This window comes from Antechinus flavipes, chromosome 1 (genome assembly GCF_016432865.1).
Source record: "Antechinus flavipes isolate AdamAnt ecotype Samford, QLD, Australia chromosome 1, AdamAnt_v2, whole genome shotgun sequence".
Taxonomy (NCBI): domain Eukaryota; kingdom Metazoa; phylum Chordata; class Mammalia; order Dasyuromorphia; family Dasyuridae; genus Antechinus; species Antechinus flavipes.
Genome location: NC_067398.1, coordinates 244,711,355 through 244,735,758, shown reverse-complemented (window position 1 = coordinate 244,735,758; position 24,404 = coordinate 244,711,355). Strand labels below are relative to the sequence as shown.

The following is a 24,404-nucleotide window of genomic DNA, read 5'->3' as shown; positions in this document are numbered from 1 at the left end:
TAAAAATAGGGGGAAAGCTGTGTCTAAATTTTCATTTTCATTTTGCTTCCTTAATCTCTATCAGTTCATCCATTACAAGTCCTTTGTTAAGAAATACCCAGACTATATCCTCAGACTATATGAACAATGGAATTATAGTTCAAATTTTCTGTATTCATCTTCATAATTACATCTTAAAATTGGAAGGAACCAGGTACCAAGAACAACCTATTCGCCCTCATTTTGTTGTTTTTCATAAATTTGTTATTCAGTTGTAACCAACATTTTGCAACTCCATTTGGAGATTTCTTGGCAAAGATAATAAAGTGATTTGCCATTTTCTCTCCAGCTCATTTTAAAGATAAAAGAAACAAGCAAACAGGGTTCAGTGACTTGTCAAAAGTCACACAGCTACTAAGTTTCTAAGGCCAAGCTTGGCTCCCTATTCACTTCACCATCTAGCTACTTCAACCTCATTTAACAAATGAGAAATCTAAGCCAAGGACTTTGGACAACTTGTTCAAAGTCATAAAGCTAGAAAAGTGGCAGAACTTAAACAAGACCCAGGACTATTCCTCAGAGCTGTACTCCTTGGGGTTTGAAAAACACTGAAAATTCCTTTCTAAGAAGACTAATCAGTTGAGGGATGCTGGAGTCTTCCATTAGTTTCCTTAAGGTGGCTGTAATGGGATAAAGGAAAGGTACCACTACTCTCAACATACCTGCTCAGGCCTGTAGAAAGCTGGAAAAGGTAATCTAACAACTAAAGAGTAAATATTTCCACTGAATCCATTCATAAAATTTTCATTCCTGTGGAATTAAAGCAATTTGCCAGAAGACACTACTAATTTGTTACCTAGATCAATCACTAATATAAAAGATCTTTATTAAAAGTCAATCTGCAAGTAGCACTAGACTTGATGCTATCTAAAATGAGTTACAAAGACGTGATTCCTACTTCCAGAAATTCATAAATCTCTGACGGCTAATTCCATTGTGATATATCAGGATAAAACAAAATCACAAATTTGCTAAAAGCTTGCTCACATTTATAACATTCATAGGGTTTTTATCTGATGCTCAATAAGGACTGAGCTCCAGCTAAAATCTTTCCCATATTCATTACCTTAATAAACATTCTCTCCATTATGAATTCTCTGATGATGAATAAGACCTGAGCTCTGAGTAAAGGTTTTTCCACACTGATCACATGAATAAAACTTTTCTCCCCTATGAATTCTTTGATGTTGAATAAGGTCTGATCTCCTCTTGAAAGCTTTTCTACATTCATTACATTCAAAAGGTTTCTCTCCTGTATGAATTCTTTGATGTTCAATAAGGACTGAGGTTCGGCTGAAGGCTTTTCCACATACATTACATTTATAGGGTTTCTCTCCAGTATGAATTCTCTGATGCACAATAAGGTCTGATTTCCTGGTGAAGGCTCTCCCACATTCACTGCATTCATATGGTTTCTCACCACTATGAATTCTCTGATGTTGAATAAGGACTGCAGTCTGACTGAAGGCTTTCCCACATTCACTGCATTCATAGGGTTTCACTCCAGTATGGATTCCCTGATGCTTTATAAGGCTGGAGTTCCTCATGAAGGCTTTCCCACATTCATTACACTCATAAGGTTTTTCTCCACTATGAATTCTCTGATGTTTAATGAGGTCAGAGGTACTCCTAAAGGCTTTCCCACATTCTTTACATTCACAGGGTTTTAATCCACTATGAATTTCCTGGTGTTTAGAAAGGTCTGAGTTGCACCTAAAGGCTTTTCCACATTCAGTACATTCATAGGGTTTTATCCCACCATGAATTCTCTGGTGCTGACTAAGGCCTGAACTCTGCCTGAAGGCTTTCCCACAAATGTTGCACTCATATGGTTTCTCTTCACTATGAATTCTCTGATGTTGACTAAGACCTGAACTCTGTCTAAAGGCTTTGCCACATTCACTGCATTCATATGGTTTTTCTTCACTATGTGTTCTCTGATGACGAATAAGGTCTGAGCTCCTCATGAAAGCTTTTCCACAATCATTACATTCATAAGGTTTTTCTTCCCTTTGAATTTGTTCATTTTGAGTAAGGTGTGAGCCCCACTGGAAGGCAGTCCTACACTTATCATATGTATAGAATTCACTGTTAAGAGCTTCTTCAAAATCAGGTCCTTGGGGAAGAGCTATTGGGAATTCAGATGATAACTTCTCTTGTGATTCAACATCTTCAGAAGCTTCCAAATTTGAAAGAGACTCCATGTTTTCAGTCTCAGATCCATCACCTGAAATGAGAGAAAACAAAAATATTACCCATACTTTGGGGAAAAAAATCAATTCAATTCAACAAAAATTTACCAAGCAACTTCAAGGTATAAGATGGTCCTAGTGATGGGATAGTTTAAGAATAACGAAACAGTCAGTGCCCTTAAGGAGCTTACATTTTATTACGAGAATACACTTATACAAATAAATATTTTCACCCAGGAAAATGCTTTCACTATTTGATTCCAAAAGTTTTCTCACCCTGAAACATCCCTTTGCCCCATATAGCCACGTCCTCTGATCAGTTCCCTCCTAAAATCTCTTTTAAGGAAATAGGTTTTCCACAAACATTCCTTCAATCCTCTCAGATCCCAGTTCTGGATTCCCCAGAATATTTTCTTTACCACACCTCCTGGATACCTTTCCCCTCTTCCCCAGCTTCCTTTGATAACTGATAATATTGCACAAGAATAGAAGCTCCTGGGAGGCAGGATCTCTGTCTTTCTTTTTTGCTGCTATTTGTACTCACAGTGCTTGAAAGTCTCAAAAAATGCTTGTTGATGACCAGATAATAATTTTATAAGGGAAAACCAATTAACTGAAAAGGATTAACTGCTCTGAGTAGATAGCACTTCACCTGAATATTAAACATTAGAAGAAGTGAGAAAGAAGTGTAGTCTGAGTTTATCTGAAACCAGAGCAAGATTAACCAAATAAAACTATGCTCACTAAACATGTATGTGACTTTGATAATAATTTTATAAGGGAAAACCAATTAACTGAAAAGGATTAACTGCTCTGAGTAGATAGCACTTCACCTGAATATTAAACATTAGGAGAAGTGAGAAAGAAGTGTAGTCTGAGTTTATCTGAAACCAGAGCAAGATTAACCAAATAAAACTATGCTCACTAAACATGTATGTGACTTTGATAACTCTTAAAAATGTCCTGCCAACTACACAGAATATAGGAAGAGAATAAAAGCAAGCATGGAAGAATATAAGCTATTTAAAAAAAACAAGATCCAATAGCCAGAAATTACTGTACTGATTACTAATATCAAAAGATAAGAATAGGAAATTTTCAGATGAAGAAATCAAAGCTATCTATAATCATAAGAAAAATGCTCTAAATAATTATTGATTAGAGAAATGCAAATTAAAATAGCTCTAAGTACCACCTCATAGCTAAAACTGGCTAATATGACAGAAAAGGAAAATGTTAAATGTTGGAGAGGATGTGAAAAAATTGGGACACAAATGAATGATTTAGCTATTCTCAGCAATACACTAATCCAAGACAGTTCCAAAGGACTCATAATGAAAAATGCTAGCCACAAGTAAAGAAACAACAGAGTCTGAATGCAGATTGAAGTGTATTATTATTTTTCGTTTTGTTTATTGTTGGATTTGGATTTTTTGGGTCTGTGTCTTCTTTCATAGCCTAATATGGAAATATGTTTTGCATGACTACACATATATAACCCATATCAAATTGTTTATTGCCTCAGAGGGTGGAAGGGGAGGGAGAAAGTTTGGAACTATGATTTTTAAAATGAATATTAAAAATTGTCTTTATATATAATTGGGGAAAAACATTTTAGAAAATAAAATAAAGCTTAATCTTGAAAAGAGTGACTAAGTCTGTGGAAGCACTGAGAAGATCTGAATGTCAGAGAAGGAGGTGGAAGACAGCCAATCTTAGAATTTTACCAACAATTTTTTAACTGTTAAATCCAATGGCCTATTTTGTCCTAATCAACTAAATTTGTCTGAAGATTTTAATACTACTGCTGCCTTTTTTTCTCAAATACCCTCTCTTCCTTTGGTATCCATGTTACTGATCTCTCCTGGTTCTTTGCTTATTTGTCTGACTATTCCTTCTTAATCACCTTTGTTGGAACATCAGCTTTTTGCTACCCCCTTATTTGGTCACACTGTGGAGGCTGTGGACTTGAACAATATTCCTCTCCTCAAATGTTTCCCCAGACAGTGAGATTGAAAACTTCATAGAAAAGCATTGATGGTAGCCCTCTATGAAGACTTGCACATTGTATCCTGGATCCCACCTCTTCTCAAGCCAAATCCCTACTAGTCTACTAGATACAGGTAGCAGACTCATTGCTTTGGTAAACTGAGGACATCTTGGACTATAATGCTCTTCCTAAGCAAGTATAAACAGCAGTGATAAACAAGAATTCAGGGAAATACTTCAGAGATGAGGAGAGTCTCTCAAAACTAAGGACCAGAGAAAGACATGGGAATACGGAGTGCGGAAAATAATCTCAGACAGTAAACCATTAGACCACCTGAGTGAGAGAAGAGCATCTAGGTCTCCCCTCTCTCCTATTTTCAGGAAGGTCTGATATTGTGGAGGTTACAAAAGGACAGCTAGGCCTGGTTCCCTAAGCTCAAGGTTTCTCAGGGGTATAATGCCAGTAGATCCCATATTTACATTTCTCTGGGTATTCATAGAGGAAAATAAAAGTTAGTTTGGGGGATCTCCAATTCCCCTAAATAGTTATTGACTATGAGAACTATAGCACACAAGGTGAATGCAAGGAAAACATAAGAGTTGAAGTTAGGGTTATAGAAAAATCTATGTTTTACTGAGTGGAAGAATGGGCTGAGTTATTATAATAAAATTCCACAGCAGAAAATGAGGTACCTCAGTCAATCTAGTGATAAGAAGTATAGCACCACAAAGACTGTTGTTCAGGGGTCAGTTTGATTCTATTTTATCTACTCATCATGTTAGGAACTATGTCCTGTAGAAAAGGGAAACTTTATCTGAAGGGTAATGAATTGAGAAAACCAGAAATGTGATATAAGGGATCCCAATTAGTGGTGACGTGAAAAGGGAGGTTTCCCTAGCAGGCAGACAGTCTGCCCCTTCAGGGGGAGGCCCAACACAAGACATGAGAACTTTTAGTCAAGATGTGTCTTTGAATGTATACATATATTCTATTTAATTTATACTTTAACATATTTAACATGATAGGTCAACCTGCCATCTGAGGGAAGGGGTGGGGGGAAGGAGGGGGAAAGTTGCAACAAAAGGTTTTGCAATTGTCAGTGCTGAAAAATTACCCATGCATATATTTTGTAAATAAAAAGCTATAATAAAAAATAAATAAATGAAGAGATGCGTCCTTGGAAGATGAAGGAAGATTACAAAAATCACAGAATTCTGCCACAGAGGAATGCAGAGAATGCAAAAAGATTATTGGCTTTTCCACTGGATTTCTTGGCCCAAGCATGCTAAGTCATAGTTACGGCCATCAAAAGTCTTAGACAACCATATTTTGCCCAGGTTCATAGCTAGATCATCCTAGCAGAAAGAGGGCTCTACTCAGCAATCCTCCTCAGAAGAAAAGTATGGAGCTCATAGGAGATCAAACTTCTCTTGAGTATAAGCATCATGCCAGCATGGAAGGACAGCTGAGTTTGGCTCAGCTCTACATGGCACATTAGTTTATGTAAGTTTTACTGAGTAGCTGAAACATTTGTAATCTGTATGAGAGACATCAAGGTAACTGATGATAGATATATAAATTTAATATTTTACAACAAAGAATCTTTCTATAGATCAACAACACCCTTAAATATAGATCATGGTAAAGTTGAAACTGCTAAAAACAGAATAGCAAGGGCCCGACATCAACTCAACTGCTCCACCACCTATAGGTTCAATGTGGGCAAAGAGTTGGGATGCTCTATGATCGTCTCTATCTGAAATACAGTTCTGATTGAGAGCAGTTCCTGCTCCCAAACCTGAGAACTTTTTCTTATGAGAAAAGCCATGCAGGTACAGGCAGTGGAGAATCGTTTGAAGCAATGTAACAGACTGGACAGGATCCTGAGAGCAAACAAGTTACTCCCTTAGGATTCCCATCCTCTGAGCCAGCAGTTCTTGAAATGCCAAATTTTTGAATCTCTGAAAAACTACAAGGGTACTGTACAAATTAAATGACATTACATGACATTCATACGGTTGCCTTCTCTGTAGTCTCTCAAATCTAGTTAAATTTTTCTTGAGGAACGAGAACTAGAACCCAATACATGATTCCAAGAGAAAAAACAATTTAGTACAAGGACAAACAAATCTAAGCTGCCTAAAACATGTAATATTAAACATTAAAGGGCTCTTCTTTCCTTCCAACTGATTTCACAGACCCAATATGATGTCAGAGGTTGTAAAGCAAGTACTGTCTAGTGCCCTTCTCTCCCAGCCCTTCTGCCAATGTCCCCTCTCCTTTTCAGACATTGACCAACTATTTCAGGAAGAAGCCCAGAATCTTTGCTCCCTTTGGACCTCTCAAGCCCCTCTGCTTCACCAACCCCTCTCAGGGATTAGAAATGTACTGTCTCTCCCAAACAGACAGTAGGTACAGTCTCACTTTTGTATTTGTACCTATATCACTTAAGTTTTTTTATTACCTTTTCATGCACTCATTCACTGAAGGAAACATGTTTGAGATGTTACTTCATTAATTATCACATTTACCCCAAAAGGAAGCATTGGTCCCGCTGAACTTCCAGAGAATGAATATCCATTTAATGGACACCTGGTCTGATGGAATATTGAATTTCTCATATTCATGAACAAATGGGATAAAGAGAAATAGGGTTAATAACTGTGAATTGGAACTGGGGAGAATTCTTACCCAACAAGATGTCATTTCCGCAGCTCTCCAGCATCATATCCCTGTAGAGGGCTCCCTCAGTGGGGTCGGGCTGCCCCCACTCCTCTGGTGTGAGATATATGGCCATATCCTCAAACATCACCGACTCCTAAAACAACAGGGTCCTGCTACCCTGGGGATAATTCCACCAGGCTGCCCCAGGATGATGGGCAAAGTTGGCAGCAACAGAAAGATGGGGAAGGGCATCTGCAGGAATCAAGGGTTTTGAGGTTGTATGGAGTATATACTGGATAGTTACAAGGAAGGATCCCAAAACAAGAGTACAAAGGAACTAAAGGAAATAATAATTAGGAAAGTTGGGTTCTAAGACCCTAAGTAGCTAATCTGCATTGGGAGAACTTCTTCATAAATACCAAAGAAATCACAGATGCTGTTTTAAAAAAAAAGAAAAGAAAAGAAAAAGAAAAAGAAGGGACAACTAGTTGGTATAGTGGACAGTGTACCAGCCCTAAAGTCAGGAGGATCTGAGGAGGAGGAGGATCTGAGGAGGAGGAGGAAGAGGATCGGAGGAGGAGGAGGATTGGAGGAGGAGGAGAAAGAGGAGAAAAGAAAGAAAAGAAAAAGAAAGAGCAGGAAGGGATTCTTTAGAAATCATCCAGCCACAGGCTCATAGCAATCAGAGCAAGAAAGGACTTCAGAAATCATCTAATCTAAATTCATTTTACAGGTGAAGAAGATATCCAGAGAGGTTATATCACATAGGCTTTAAATGGCAAGATTCAACCCTGGGTCTTCTAACTTCAGATCTACTGTTCTTTCCCCTAAATATATTACTTCTAACCTCACCATTTTATAGAGGAGGAAATTGAGAATCAGAGAGGAAAAGTGACTTCCTAACATGCAGTTTAATTAGTAAATCAGAATTAGAACCCAGGCCTGCTAAATAAATGGAATAATACTAGCCTGTAACTATCACCAAAAAAATGGGTCTGGCATCTTACAGAGGGAGCTAGAACTTAGATCCTTGGAGAGGACATTGCTGGAGAGAAATGCTGAGGGACAGAGTGAAGGTCACACTAAGGAAACAGGGAACTTACCTGAGACCTGGTTGTCAAGGGTGCTGCTGCCATCACCTGGTCTCCTGAATTTTCCTTGAGGAGAAGTGTGGGAACCTTGGGAGCATATGGAGCTAAGGGGTGAGAAAGGATCCACGAATAAGAATATACCTCCAATAATCCCAATAAGGAATCCCCATTAAGTGACTATCTTTCTCTCCCCTCCATTATATATTATAAAATAATCGCCCAATAGTCAATTAAACATCTATAATAGATAAGTCATCCTAGGTTTTTAAAGAATAAATGAGTGGCTTATATCCCAAAGAAATACTAAAGAAGGGAAAGGGACCTGTATGTGCCAAAATGTTTGTAGCAGCCCTGTTTGTAGCGGCTAGAAACTGGAAAATGAATGGATGCCCATCAATTGGAGAATGGCTGGGTAAATTGTGGTATATGAATGTTATGGAATATTATTGTTCTGTAAGAAATGACCAGCAGGATGAATACATAGAGGACTGGCGAGACTTACATGAACTGATGCTAAGTGAAATGAGCAGAACCAGGAGATCATTATACACTTCGACAACGATATTGTATGAGGACATATTTTGATGGAAGTGGATTTCTTTGACAAAGAGACCTGAGTTTCAATTGATAAATGACGGACAAAAGCAGCTACACCCAAAGAAAGAACACTGGGAAACGAATGTGAACTATCTGCATTTTTGTTTTTCTTCCAGGGTTATTTATACTTTCTGAATCCAATTCCCCCTATGCAACAAGAGAACTGTTCGGTTCTGCAAACATATATTGTATCTAGGATATACTGCAACATATCCAACATATAAAGGACTGCTTGCCATCTAGGGGAGGGGGTGGAGGGAGGGAGGGAAAAGAAAAATCGGAACAGAAACGGGTGTCAATGTAAAGTAATTATTAAATAAAAATTAAAAAAAAAAAAAAGAATAAATGAGTGGATGCGACCTGCAATCCATCTCCTCTACAAGTATAAATAAAAACGGGTTTTTTAATTAGGGGATTAGGTTACCAAAGAAGCCATAATAAATTGGAGTCTGAGAACAAAAGCTCAGAATTGTAGATAATGGGTCACTTTTCTCTCTTGTGCTGTTGCTGTTCAGTCATTTTACTATTGGGTCTGACTCTCTGATCCCATTTGAGGTTTTCTTGCCAGAGATACTAGAGGGGTTTGTCATTTCCCTTCTCCAGTTCATTTTACAAATGAGAAAACTAAGGCCAACAAGAGTAATTGCCTTACCACACAGCTAATAAGTGTCTGAGGCTATATTTGAACTCAAGAAGAAGAGTCTTCCTGACTTCCAGGGCCAGCACTCTTATATCACCTCGATACTTTCTTGCTACCCCACCACCAACTCTACAGGTAGGCATTCTCTGTGGCCTAGTTCTTAGCCTTCTCTTTTTTTCTACACACCACTTTCTTTAAAGATTGTGCCCCATCTTCAACTAGTACATCTATGCTGATAAAAGTGAAATCTGTACTGCAAACCAATCACAAACTTTCAATAAAACCCCAAAAAGATATTTCAACAAAGCCCCCAGAATCTGTAGAACACAGCTATTTATCTATTACCATCCCAAACTCAACTCAAAATGAGCTTTCCTTACCATCTCTCCTAATTCAATCAGTGCATCACCATTTATTCCAATAACACAGGTTTAAAACTTCAGCATGGTCGTTAACTATTCCCTCAACTTCATCCATTTTATCTAATTAGTCACCAAAGTCAGGCCTCTGGAATATGCCCAGTTAGACAATAAATCCCTGGGAGGCAGAAATTCTTAGAATTCTTTAAATCACCTTCAGTGCCCACCACAGAGTTACATTTAACAAGCCTATATGTCAGAAACTCAATAAAAACTTGCTGAACAAACAAATGAATAAATGAAGTACTGGATTGTGATTCATGGAAATCGTGGAACACCATTCTGTTAACATGTTGTGTCTCAAATGATGAACAGCTGAGAGAAGCCGAACCAGGAGGGGACTCTGTTGCTTGAAGAGCTGCCATTTCTTCATTTTAGCATGCATCTATGGAAAAATCAGGATAGGAAAATAAGCAACATTTTTTAAAAACATAAAATGTTTGGAGGTAAAATAGTGAAAATATCTGATATGAATGATTTGTTAATACACTTAAGTATATTTACAATTTAACACGTTAAAGAACAAAAATATCAGGGAATTAAATTCAGTTGATTTTAATAAATATCTATAAGCATTTATAAGATTCAACGAATTAGATATTAGGGGAGATTCAAAGATGAATGAATAAGAGTCTCTATGATCATGGAGTTTTAATCTATTAGGGGAAAAAAGAAGTATACAATGCAAATTAATAGAAATTAGAAAAGCTTGAGTCAAGTACAGAATTCTGAGGATTCAAAAAAAGAGAAAAAGCATTTATAGATGGCTTAGAAAGACATGGAAGACTTTATAAAAGAAGCATTTAACATTTCAGCAGAGCCTTAAAAGAGCTTAGATTTTTGACAGGTGGGTTGAATGTGGAAAGTTGGGCAGGGAGAAAGAAGAAAGAGGTATTTTAAGCACAAAAGATAACATGAGCAAAGGCAAAGAATCGAGCACACATGAAATAAGTTTGGAGAATGTTTGACTGGAAGACAGAATAAATAAAAGGGTGTAGTATGGAGAAAGACTACAGAAGGAGTTTATAGTCAAACTTCGGAAGGATTTCTATTTTTTTTGTTAGGGAATGGGAAAAGACTGAAGGAAAGAAAAGTAGATAGGAGGCTATCACAATAATCCATATCAGCAAAGTTGGGTGCATGTCTGGCTCTCATGGATACAATGAACAACTTCTTCATTGGGGAAGTACATTCATACAGCCACAACTACTAACAAAATGCCCCAGTCGTACCCAACAGGATTGTGCAAGTCCATAAAATCCAGTAGAGATCTTTCATACACTAAGGGGAGTCAGTAGAGAGGGAAAGATAGAAGATGAAAGGAAAGAAAAGAAAATTTATAAAGGGCCTGGAGAAGACAGAAGGGAATGGAATAAAGAATATAGGTGCAGAAGCAACCTTTGGCAAGGAATGCCACCTCTCCTGTGACAAGATGGGGAATATAGGTAAATTCCTAGAAAGGTATAGAGCTGAGGAACAGTTTCAGAAGAGGTCTAAGTGGCAGGCAGTCAAAGGATGGAAGACAAGGAGGTGTCTGACATAGTCTCTCTGTGAAATATGCTAAGAAGTGACTAGATTAAGAATAATAGGACTGTTAGACAGTGGGAAGGGTTCAGCTAAAGTGAGATAGTATCAATTTGTAGTCATTCAGCCCTGTCTTAAAGACCTTAGCATTGTAAATAAAATCCCAAGAAGTAAGGTCTCCAGGTCTTATTAATCAATTTATTAATTAAGATAGCCAATAATCAATAAATTGATGGTCAATGGTTTCTCTTGATAATTAAAGATTCTAAGGGAAACTCTGAAATATCTTAAATCAATTGTATTCCTTCTCACAAGGAACTCCCCTGACAAAGGAAACTGACCTTGATTGGTGGACATTTAATGAGATGGGCTATACCTCCCACTGAGAACATAGCTAGATTGTGTGACTCAACCATCTCATGGCATCTGGCCCTCTCTGGCTAGTTTTCTCCTTAATGAGCTGGATCACCCTAAACTCTAATGAAAGGTCAAGCACAAGGAGACAAGTCTCTAGCAAGGGCTGGTTTTTGTTTCCAGAGTAACCTTTCTTTCATTTACTCTATAAATAAGTTCCCTTTCTTTCATTTACTCTATAAATAAGTTCCCTTTCTTTTATTTATTCTACAAATCAAAGTAAGAATCCCAGCCCATACTTTGTTAATCCTACAAACAAAAGTGAGGGTCCCAACTCAAGTAGAAGCCTTCAGAGTCAGGAAATAAATAACTTATTCAATTATACCCTTGAGAGATGGAACTGACCTTTTCAGGAGTGAGGTCTTTACAAAAATAGGAAGGATGAATCACAAATTAATAGTTATTAATATAATCATATAATATTAATTTCTTTCATTTGCAAAGATAGTATATTCCACTTTGGAACAACTCTGTGAGTAAATTTTTCTTTGGGGAAGCTAGGTGGAGTCAGGAAGAGTCCTTTCCCTGAATTCAAATCTGGCTTCAGATACTTATGTGACCCAGGGGGAGTCACTGAATCCCATTTACCTCAGCTTTCTCACCAGTAAAATGAACTGGAGAAGGAAATACTGAACTATTATAGTATTTTTGACAAGAAAACCTCAAATGGGATCACAAAGACACAGGCGAAACAGCTGAACCATAACAAGCTTTTCCTTATATCTGATCTAAAATATCTCGCTGCAACTTCTCCCATTGTCTTCTGAAGTTAACCAAATCTAATCCTTTCTGTCTCATGACAACCCCCTCCCTATTTAAAATGAGGTGATCTCAAAGATTCTTTCCAGTTCCAAATCAGCAGAAACATTCCATGGTTTGGATGAAAGAAAGAAACAGATGGAGGAGTTAGCATTCTGTTGGGTAAGGAATTAGCCTGAATGACTAAACAAATGAGGAATTCTGTAGTTTTGATGTTATCAAAGAAATTACTATTGATATCTCCAGTCTGGGAGAGCAGTCAGTGAAGAAGAGAAATGACGGACTAGGAGAATGAGGAAGATTTAAGTATGAGAAAGATGAGGATCAGCTTTAGCAGAAGAGAATAGGCACTGGGGACTTTAAAAAAGATTTGAGAAATATTAAATACCACGATATCTTGCACATTTACCCTCAAACAGCAACTGGCCCTGTGATTTAAGAGACCTAAGTTCTAGGCCAAGCTCTAAAACAAAATTTGTCTGTTTTGGGGCTTGTCACCTGACCTCTCGGAGAGTCAGTTTTTCTTCAGTTTGAAATGACTGCAAGACATTCCTGTGGATTGTGATACAACACTGGAACATGGCAAAAGAATAGGGCCAGATAAATATATGTAGAAGTAATTTGCAAGCTGATGAGATCACCTAAAGAGTTAAAGGGAAAAAATAAATTAGATCAGAGTTTTGGGGGATGTCCATTTTTAGGAAAACAGACAACAATACAGCAAAAAAGACTGAGAAGGAAGTTAGACAGGAGGAAAACTAGGAAAGACTAGTGTCAAGAAAACCAAGGAAAAAGAGTCTCCAGGAGGGAGTGGTCAACAGGATTGAAATTGCGGGAAGGTCAAGAATAAAAAGAATTGAGAAAAGAATCAGAATTAACAATTTAAGAAATCATTAATAGCCAGGAAAAAAGCAGTTTTAGTTCAGTGGTGGGATCAGAAATTGGATTTCAAGAATTGTGAAGGAAGTAGTGCCAAAATGCCATTAAATGCTCTGACCAATCTTGAATCTTGAGAACAAAAGTTGAAACACAGCCACCTCCTGTTGGTGAGGAAGTAGTAAACTCCAAGTGTGAAATCCTCTGTGGCCTACACATTAACTTTATTCTTTGTTCTAGTGAGGGAGGAGGTAATTGGGAAATAATCTTAAAAGTCTTAATAAAACATTTATTTTTAAAGAGAAGTGGCAAGTAAAGAAGTAAAAGTAATGAACCTATAAAGTCATTTTCTAGTTTGACTGTGAAAAGAGAAAAAATTGCATTAATATTTTGAGGAAGTGAAAAGGTCAAATGAAGAAGAGAGAAGACCTGAACATATCTGTAAATAGCAGGGAAGAAGTAGATAAGAGATACTGAAGATGAAGATATTAAGTGCCTACTAACTATAGGGACAGAAGAGGGAAAAGAAAAAAAAAAATCCTTGTTCTTCAGTCTTACATACAATTAAGGAATACCACATATACAAAGTTAAGAAAATACACAGTAATTTGAAGGAGGAAATTTTATGGCGGGGAGGGGAAGGGGGGAACCCTGGAAAACCATGGAAGGTTTTAAGACAGAAAAGGCTTCTTGGGGGATGGATGGGGAGGCTTCTTATTCCAGGCAAGAGGAATAGCCCTGCAAAATGCAAAGAAGCATGTCAAAGAGTAATATGAGAAAAGGCTGGAAAAGTAGGTTGAAACCAGATTTCTGAAAGACTTGAATGCAAGGCTGAGGGTTTAGTGTTTTTATCAGAAAAGGCATCTCCGGAGGTATTTTTGTAAGGGAAGTAAAATGGTCAGTGAAAGATAAGGAAGCAAGTGAAATTTAGTCTTTCTAAAATGTTTAACGGTGAAAGGCATAGGAGAGAAAGAAAAACAACTTGAGGGAATTAGAAGGAGCCAGTAGAAAAATAAAATATGGAGGAAAATATAGATGAAGAAGGTACTAGAGGGAGCAAGGTCTAAAAGAAGATTGGAAAAGATAGAATCAAGGGCAAGAAGGATTAGCAATTTTAAAAAATGCATTCAGTCCCCCTATTTCAGTACTACGCGTACCCTGATCCGAATCATTGTTAATAGGATAAAAATCTTGTCTCCTGTCTCATCTTGTTCTTTTCCTACCCTTTAAGCACTAGGATCTCAGACGTTAGTACTGGCTCCAACAGAACAGGTTGAGATGGGAGATAAAGAGACTGTGGAAGGCTGGGTCCAGGTTTAAACACTCAAAAATTTCTCAGCATAGGCTTAACTCCCTGACATACTCTTTCTTTTCTTTTAAAGGTACCAAAGATTGATCTACTTTCTTTAAAAAAAAAAAAAAAAATTATTTTCCCCAGTTACATATAAAACAATTTTTAACATCTGTTTTGTAGATTTTTCTCCCTTCCTCCCTCCCCACTCACCCTCTTATTGAGAAAGCACATGTGAAGTTATACAAAACATTTCCATAAGTCATTCTGTGAAAGGAAAAAAAAAAGATCTCCTCCTGTAAAAAAAAAAAAAAAAAAAAAAAAAAAAAAAGACCCTCAAGAAAAATAAAGTTAAAAAAAAAAAAAGTATGCTTCAGTCCTATATTAAGTCACAATCAGTTCTTTTTCTGGGTATGGATAGCATTTTTCAGAAGTCCTTCAAAGTAGTCTTGAGACTGATTCGCTTTCTTAACTTTCCAGTACTACCACCTGTGGTTTCAGACTAGGGTTTCTATTCTTCCCTAGCATATTGTAGAAACAATGGAGTCTCAGTTTTTCTCATAACCTCTTATTAGTGAAATAAACAGGGCCCATATGAGATTTCCTAAGGATTTTTGCAGGCAGCAATAAGCATTCTTTCCTCTGCTCCCACCTTCTTTATTTTTTTAAACTTAAGCCCAGTAGAAAATGACAAAATAAAAAACAGATGATAATGGAGGGTCTTTGTTCCTGAGATGGTATTCATACTCATAAGTGGGACATATTTAAACCAGGCACTGCTAAATACAACAAAAACATCTATGGTGATTCCCTACAAGTCCAGAAGATGGGGATATTCCTCACTTGAAAATAATGATTGTGACTTAAAATGAGACCTTGGTTTCAGGAAACTCTCAGCCGGCTTTCTCTCTGGTTATTCTTTGACTGTCTTACCCTTCTCTTCTCACTTCCTAAATATTAACCTATTTTAAGGTCCAGTTTTCAGCTCTCCTTTCTTCTCCTTCTATACAATAGTTCACTGAAATGTCATCTATTTCCATAGCATCACAATAATAGGCAAATTTCCATCCCAAGTCCCAATATTTAATTTAATAAACATTTATTAATCATGTACTGTGTATAAGACATTGTGTTATGTGGCAAAGATCCAAAAACAAAACAAAATAAAAAGTCTTTGACTTCAAGGATTTACTGAAAGGCATAACATATATAAACAGATAAGTACAAGATAATTTGAGGGAGGAAAGAACATTAACTAGAACATATTAGATGTTAGGGATATAAAGACCAAAAAAATTATCCAGGGAGATCAGGAAATGTGATCTAGAGATCAAATTTATCCTTGAAGGAAGTCAAGGATTTGAAAGATCAATGGTAAGGAGGGAGAGCATTCTAGACATGGGACACAGCTTGTATGTGCACAGAGGCAAGAAGAGATGGAATACCCACCTCTTGGAACAGCAAGTAGGCTAATCTAACTGACACACACAATGTAAATAAGTTATATGAAATAAATATGGAAAATAAATCAGAACCATATTTTGAAGGATTTTAAATGACATGCTAAAGAATTTGAATCATGCTCTGGAGCAGGGCTTAAACTTTTTCCACTCACAGACCTTTGTCACCCAAGACATTTTTACGTGATCCTGGATATATAGGTATAGGTAATCAAATCAAACATTTACTGATAATAAATTATAATTTCTCCCACATTCAGTTACAAGATCTTATGTGGAGTCTCAAACTACAATTTAAGAAGCTGAGCTCTAACATGGGTTACAGCAGGGAAAAGCCAGGACTGGGCAATCAGGGCTGGAGACTTCTCAGAGAAGATTTCCTGGGCTGGGCTGCCATTAAACTGGCTGACTTCCTCAGAACATGAAGATCTAGGGATGCTATCACCAACACTCAAACTCAGGGAAGACTGCTGATTTTAAGGCTCCTGTGTGGTTTCTGAAATTTCCTATGACATTTTAGGTACCACCATATTTTCTGGGAACAGCATCAGAGAAGTTGTGATACTTTGTGGGTATATTTCCATACCTGTAACTTAGTAGTCAGTTGCCAAGAGGGAAGTTTGGCTTACCTCAAAGAATACCGTTCCCCACAGAACCCTCTCTGAGCTAGACCCTCCTTCCCATCAGGATACCTTAGGACCAGCACATTCATTGGGAATAAGATCCTAGAAGTAGATCAGAGGTTCAGCATTCTAAAAACCAAGTGCAGAATATGACCACTATCTGGGACTAGTTTTCCCTTTTCTCTAATATCTGACCTTCTAAACCAACTGACCTGGGTTGGAATATTTATCAAAATGAACTTTAAAATTACATTAAATCTTATCTGCAAATCAGAGTGCTGTATAGAGAAATAGCCATCTAGACTAAACAGAGGTATTTAAGTCATAGTCCATAACTCCCTTCAGATTTTGAACACTCTGGCAATCTTCCAGAAGTTAACAAAATCAAGACCAACTGGGCTGCAAGGTGGCAGTCTAGTCACTAAGTGACATCTTAGTTTATTCCTGGAATACCAAGAAGCATACTCAGTTAAGTTGTACCATTCTTGATCTTAATCATCTATACCAAGAGCTTTTTCCAAATATTAAAAGAGGCAGTGGGAATAAGAGTAGATATCATTTCTGGGGCATATTACAGAAAATGAGAATAAACTCATACAGGTAAAAGAATAAGTAAAGACCCACAATGCCCTTGGAATATTTTGGTAATCATCTGTTATTAGATTTTCCACACTGATGATGGCTTTGTCAATATCTTCAATCTCCTATGATAGCGTGACAATTTAGAAACCTGATAAAGTAGTGTACAGACTCCCAAATTCCTTCTACCATAAGAGATCAGTCTCGAGAATGTCACAATAGCAGCAGTCCTCTCAAAGGAGAATTCATTCTCTGATCTATTTTTATCAAGTTAGTACAAGCAAAAAAGAATTACACCATGTCTATAAGAGGTTCTTAAAGTTTGGTCCATGAATTTATTTTTTTAATTTTGAGAACTATATTTCAATATAATTGGTTTCCTTTGGAATCCTATTTTATTTTGTATATTTAAAACATTTTTCTATAGCAGCTATAGGTTTCCCCAACTGCTAAAGGATTTACCTCACAAAAAATCCTGATCTAAGGAAAGGGCAACTTCATGGGCCAAACCAAAATAAAAGCATATAGATATCATTTGAAGAGTCTGGTATCTATCCAATCATTACACATGTTGACTATTAAAAAATATGGAACACCTACACATCACCCACAAGATCTATGAGTAATATTCTTTTACCAAATTAGTTTTTCCATTTTCTATCTCCCAATGCATAGCTACCAACCAACAAACAAAACCAGAACATGAGTATGCTACAAACCAGCCAGTCCTGTACCTGCTTCTGGAGGTGGGGAACTTCATGCTAACCCAAATTTGGCCCAGCAGGTTGAACCTATTATGTTAATAACAAGTCACAGTTGTCTACATTCTAAACTGATTCAGTCTTCATATCATAAGGATATGACTGTCCACAAAGGATTCACAATAGTATAGAAGAAATAAAGAAATTTAAATATAATTATAAAGAACTATAAAAGATGATAGTATGTGACAAGGGCCACAAAAGAGGTACAAAGTCACAGAGGAGTTCAAGAGAGCAAGATCACTTCTAGCAGGAAGAAGGTTCTTGAGCTGTGCCTTAGACTCTAAACTTAAAGGACAAGTAGACTTTTAAGATTTGAAGGTGTTCCATTTGGAAAGAATAGCATATTTCAAAGGCTAAGCAATCCAGTTTAGCTCAAAGATAGGATTCCTCTAGGAGAGTGCTGGTAAATAAGGGAAGAAAGGAAATAAGACAGCTTAAGAGCTAGATCAGGGAGTCTGAATTTGACTCAGTAAGCAATAGAGCCAATAAAAAATTTATAGCAATAGTGTTAGAAAATGGACTAGAAGAAGGATTGAGACAAGTGGCAAGAACCTCAGCGATGAAAATAGTACTACTAAGCATGAGAATCTGTGCGATGGCACTAAGGAAAATCAATTGAAAAAAGTGTTTTAAAAAAATAACAGAATTTGATGACTTACTGGATGTGAAGGACAAGGGAATGGAGGAGATCAAAGATGATTTTGATATTCTGACTCAGAGTGAAAAATAGCACCATTAATAGACGCAGAATACCAAGAAGGGCACTCTCATCTTTCCACCACCACTCTCTCCACCAAGTCAATTTGTGTTAAGTGACTTTCAGATAATGGAAGCAAAAGTTTCCTTCCAACTGTCAAATCTGAGCTTTGCAGATTAAATCAACTCTGTCATACAGGTGATCTGCTCTAAGAGAACCTGGTTTCTGAGGATGTATTATAGACAGGAATAGAATCACAGAAACTTAGCAATAGAAATTTAGGAAAATAATTAAATTAGATGATACAACAAACTCTGGGGAATTCCCTTCTGTGATCCTGTTGTATTGACTACATTAAAATAACCATAAAAGCATATTCTGATAAAGAAAGAACAAAGGACTGGGAATTATGGAATCAAGTTCTCAGGTCTGCCACTAATTCCATGTGATTTTGGGCAAGTCCTTTGACTTCTCTAAACTAGTTTGTCAATCTGTGAAGCAAGAGGTTTGGTCTATTTCTAAGGTTCCTTCTAGATCAAAGATTCTACAGCTCAGCTTTCAAGTTTTAATTACTCCAAGGACTCTATCCTTATTTGAACCAGACACTAAGAGTTGAAAGAGATTTAAATAGCCATTCTAAATCCTCATTTTATAGACAGGAAAACTGAAAAGGAAAGAGCTACAGTAACTTGCCTAAGGTCAGTCTAAATAGATTTCTCCAAGGACTGGCAAAAAGATAGGCCTAAAAAGTGAAACATTTAAGACAGGGTTTTTTTTTTTTTTGTTTGTTTTTGTTTTTTGGGGGGGGGAGGGGGAGATAAAACATAGAAGAGAGAGAAAGGAACAACACAGAAAATTAGCTATAATGCTCAATAAATGTTTGATGTAATCAAATAGAGAAAGGGAATTTCTCCAGTGGAAAAAGGATTGTCTTCCCTGTTGCCTAGTTTTTTCTCTGCCTCACCTTCAGGAAGAAAAAAGCTTGGGAGGAATAAAGGAAAAACAAAGATCTGAATCCTTGGTTAAAGAGAAACTCCAGAGAAGAAGTTCACAGGTTCTGTGTTGCTGAGGTTTCTGCTCTCTTCTCCCCTCCTCTCCTCCCTCCCAAAGCCAGCAGATTGGAAGAAGCAAAACTTATGTAACTTCTATTAATAATTACAGCCTAGCCTATTGCTGCAGGTGACAGGGGAATGAGGACTGTGTTGAGATTCATTCATTATGGTTTCTGGCCTATCAAAGAGAATAGGAGAATTGATTCCAGAGGAGGGTTACCATTAGGAGGCCAAGGAAGCTCAGAAAAAAATTGCAGTTGTGGATGCTATTGCTACTGTGGCCATCTTCCCACAGGGTGAGTGGGCTCTCCAGTAAGCTATAACAGTTATAAGGCCAAGTGATTCAGGCCATTCATTTGTAGTTTCTCCCAAGCTGTTTAGCATCTCTCTAATGCATTTATCATGTATTAGTCTGTCTTATCTGTCATTATTCATCATATTTGTGTATGTCATGTTTCCCAGTTCAATTAAGCCATTATTAAACGTACTAGGTGCAAGGGACTGTTGGTGGAGATTACATGGATGACAAAAATGACAAGAAATATTCTGTAGTAGTTTTCAATCCACTGGGGATTAGGGGAAAACAACCTATATACAAATAACGGATGTTACAAGGAATAACAAAAGAGAGATCCAGAACAAGTACTCCAAGAAAATCTGAGGAAAAATTACTGGGCAAAGATCCAGGAGCAGGGTACTAAATCAAACTTTCTTCCTCCCCAGTATGTGCTTTGCATACATAAAGGATTTAATAAATGTTTATTCCATTTAGTTTTTTAAGAGGTCCAACTCTCTTGTGTGGACAAGTCTTTTCTACCTCTGCAAGTCTCAGTCTCCCTATCTATAAAAGGAAGGGATTGGAGGGAATGGTGTCTAAAGTTTGTCCCACCTCTGACATCATAGAATCTAGAAACTAAACAAAATTGTGATAAAATTTACCAGGTGACATGTGTGTTTATTTGTAAGTGTACATATATGTGCATATGTGTGTGTATATATAGGTATAGATATATTAACTGTAGCCTGTTGGTGAGGTGAAAGGAAAAGTAAAAAAGTGCACAGCAGAGGGCAAAAAAAATCTATAAAGAAGCAAAAAAAGATGGATAATTATGAATATAATGTCTTCTATTATTATGTATGCTTTCTTCAAGTAAAAATTTATTGTTACATATTTTGAATCCTCCCTAATGTACTGGATATATGACTAATTTCTTTTTCCTTTTTGTCTTTCTTTTTCCTTCGTTTCTTCTGATTTTGTATTTGTTTTAAATAAACATACATTTAAAAAAAGAAAAATGTCACTAAATAAATGAAAATCACCCAGAAGGCCAAGTTTAAAAAAAAAATGTTAAGAACTCAAAGGAAGACGAAATGATAAAGGGAATCTTTAAAAAATAACATTGAAATACAGGGGGAAAAACTGAAAACATCAGAGTAAGAAAGTACTTTACAGATCACCTCATTCTGGAAGGCAGAAACAGCTAGGTGATACAGATCTGAAATGCTGGACTTGGACACCGGATAGCAAATCCTGCTTTAGAGACTTAGCAATAATAAATTTGATCACTTTCCTCACCAGAATAATCGAGAATAGCAGCAGTATCTATTTACCAAAAGGGCGTGTTATGAAAAATATTATCTAACTAGAATATACTCTATAAATGTCAGCTTTTATTATCTCATCCAACGCCATCATTTTACAAAAGAGCAAAACAAAGACCATAGGACAGGAAAGCATTTACTCAAATGATCCTAATTCTTGACAGTGCCAGAGCTCACAACCTCCTCTCTACCAGGCAGGGGGCAGTAACATAAAACACTTGGCAAAGTGAGAGGACTGGACTGAGAGATTGAGAGGTACGTAGTTCCTATTATTTTGTTTTCTACTGAAAATATTTTTCCAAATTGAGAACTTAATTTTTTAAAATTAAAAATAAATGATAAATGTTTAATTTTTTTCAAGAGTACTAAAAGAATAAAAAAAACTTCCACTGTCTTGCCTATGATTGGTAGAGTTGAGGGGAGGGGCAGAAAATTAACTTTACTTTTAAACGTTAATACTGCACCTAGTCCAAATCAATGACAATATAAACACTATTTTCAATTAAAGTTAAAAGAACAGAAACAATTTCCCCAACTCCACTACCCTCTCCAGTACCCGCGGGCTTAGGTTCTGAAGTCAGTGCATCGGCCCGAGGGTAGGGAGTCTTGGGTTCTAGTCCGAGCCTCGGTTTACCCCTCAGTATAATGGGCGGCATTGGCAGTCGGTGGTCCGAATCAGTTCGGAATAAAAGTTAAATAGAAAACAAGCCATCAGACCGGCAGCCTTGAGAGAGGGGGGCGCGAAGGGCGGGGAGTTGGGATACTTGGGTGCTGGTCCCAGACCGCCTGGCCCGGCCCCGCCCCGCCCCCCATCTCCTCTCCCGGCTGCCTCACACTCACCCGAGCCAGAAGAGGACCGCGGCGCTGCCTGCCGCCGGAAGTAAGGCCCAGGCGCCGTGGCCGAGAGCAGGCGAGGCGTGCGTGCGTGCGGCGCTCCCTCCCTATAGGGCACTCTCCCCCGCCTCTCTAGGACGCTGCGGAAGTCTCCCCATCTCAGTAGCACTCTGCATCCCAAGTGCGTTGTGGGGTTAGAGCTGGGATTTTGAGAACGGGAGAGTTTGGGAAGAAGGAAAACCAGGAAAGATCCTAGATAAGAGTTGGAAGGGACTTTAGAGGCCATTTTAATATAACCCCTTCATTTTATAGATTAGAAATTGAGATTTAGAGATCAAGGCTGGGCCCGGTAAATGCCTTCGGTTTGAAGGCTAGCCCTGTTGGATTCTTGTCTTTGTAGGGGTAGTGCGGTAGCAAATGCTTGGAGAATGAGCGGATGGAAGGTGAAGAAAGGGGAAAGAGAAGGAAAGAGTGAAAGGGATGAGGAGAAAAATGAGTGGCGCATGAAGTAATGAGGTTCTCAGTAGCTGTCACCTCTGGAGGTGGGCTAGTCAGAAACCCAAGGTATATCAGATCCCCGAAGCTCACTCTGGGGTGTTCGTGGACAGCCCAGCTATTTCCTGTGAGAAATGCCGGTCATGTCTCTGAGGTTAAATTTCCACTACCTGATAGGTGTGGATATATGTTTGGAAGAATTGCACATGTTTAACCTATACTGGATTTGTAGGAAAAGAGAAAAATATAAACCCAGGGTTTTGCAAGAGTGGATGTTGAGAGCTATCTTTGCATGTATCTTGGAAAATAAAAGATTATTATTAAAAAAAAAAAAAAAAAAACCTTTCCCCTATAAATCTGCTTTTGACTCATGTCATCATGGCTGCCCTCCTTTGGGTCAGAAAATCTGCCTCATGGTTTCTTTCCCTTTGTCCCTCCCCCATGCCATGTGCTGTTTCTCCTCGGATCCCCCTACTATACTTCATGGTATCTTTCCTTATCCCCCCACTATCCTCTGCTCTCAATTCCCATCATCCCTTTCTCCTTCTTATAACTAACTCTTTTAGGTGCTAAATTCTTTTTAGGATTTAATCTGCCAACTAAGAGCATGTCCCAACTTCATGGAGTATTTATTTCCTTTCTCCTGACTAATTATGGGTTCCACTAGGGAACTTCTTTCAATCATTAATTGTTAAAATCCCTTTCTTTGCTATGTGCTCTTCCACTCTATTTCATATTTACCATTCCTGGTGTCTATTATATCTCTTCATTTTGTCTTGTAACCTCTTCTTGTCAAAGAGAATGGCCATTGTGAATTCTTCACATGACGGAACCCCACCATTTGGTGCACATTATCTGGTGCTACATCAGCCACATCATGACTCTTCCATCTCATTTGCACCAACTGGTTAATAACAATAGCTAGCATTTATCTAGTACTTTAAGGTGTACAAAATAAATTTACATATAATCTCATTCAGTCTCCACAACAATCTTGTAAAGGAAATTTTATTATTATCCCCACTTTATAGATGAAACAGCTTTAAATAACTTGCCCACCATCACACAGGGTCTGCAGTAAAATGTGAACTCAGGTCTGTAACTTCAGGAACAATATTAACTGAGCCAAATAGCTCTCTCTCTTTGGTCAGAATTAGTAGAGGCAATGTGGCCTGTTGACCTAAGATTCTTGATACATAGACTATGATCTGGATGTAACTAATTGGCTATGTGACACTCAAAAAGCATGTTCTTCTCAGAGCTCAGTTTCCAATTTCTGTAAAATGAAAGGATTGTAGTTGATGTAAAACCTAGGATGGAGTGGCTATGTGTTGCAGTGGTTAGAGGGATGGAAGTCATGACTTGAATTCAATGTGACCTGAGAGAAATAGTTGTGTGACCCTGGGCTAGTTACTTAATCCTTCAATTCCTAATCTGTAAAATGAACTGGAGAAGAAATGGCAAACCACTCCAGTATTTTTGCAAAGAAAACCCCAAATGAGATCACAAAGAGCACTGAGGCTACTCTCTGTGTTTCTCTGTCTTTTTCTTTCTCCTTTCCTCTCTCCCTCTCCCTGTCTCTGTCTCTGTCTCTGTTTCTGCTTCTCTCTCTCTCTCTCTCTCTCTCTCTCTCTCTCTCTTTCTGTGTGTGTGTCTCGTTCTCTCTGTGTTTTTCTCTCTGTCTGTGTCTCTCTTTCTTTCTCTGTCTGTCTATATATATCTCTCACACTCATTTCTAAAGAAACTACTCCAGATTCAAGTATTCTCTGGGTTCCTCTTCATACAAAGTCAGAATTTTAAAA

The 24,404-nt window shown here is 37.7% G+C and overlaps 1 protein-coding gene across 4 annotated transcripts; it reads right to left on the bottom strand.

Annotated features, from left to right (window-relative positions):
- Positions 1-827: 827 nt before the first annotated feature.
- LOC127563156 (zinc finger protein 501-like) lies at positions 828-23,668 on the bottom strand. Of its 4 annotated transcripts, none has more exons than XM_051999456.1 (5): positions 22,114-23,668; positions 9,880-10,017; positions 7,989-8,080; positions 6,913-7,137; positions 828-2,266 (listed from the first exon to the last, which is right to left on the bottom strand). In XM_051999456.1, exons 4-5 carry the CDS (start codon positions 7,028-7,030, stop codon positions 1,107-1,109), a joined length of 1,278 nt encoding a protein of 425 aa, XP_051855416.1. In that variant the 5' UTR covers positions 7,031-7,137; positions 7,989-8,080; positions 9,880-10,017; positions 22,114-23,668; the 3' UTR covers positions 828-1,106. The 4 variants fall into 4 exon arrangements, with proteins under 4 accessions (XP_051855416.1, XP_051855392.1, XP_051855400.1 ...); XM_051999432.1 differs by having other exon boundaries at positions 6,913-7,039; positions 22,114-23,667; XM_051999440.1 differs by lacking the exon at positions 22,114-23,668 and adding an exon at positions 21,830-22,107 and having other exon boundaries at positions 6,913-7,039.
- Positions 23,669-24,404: the final 736 nt, after the last annotated feature.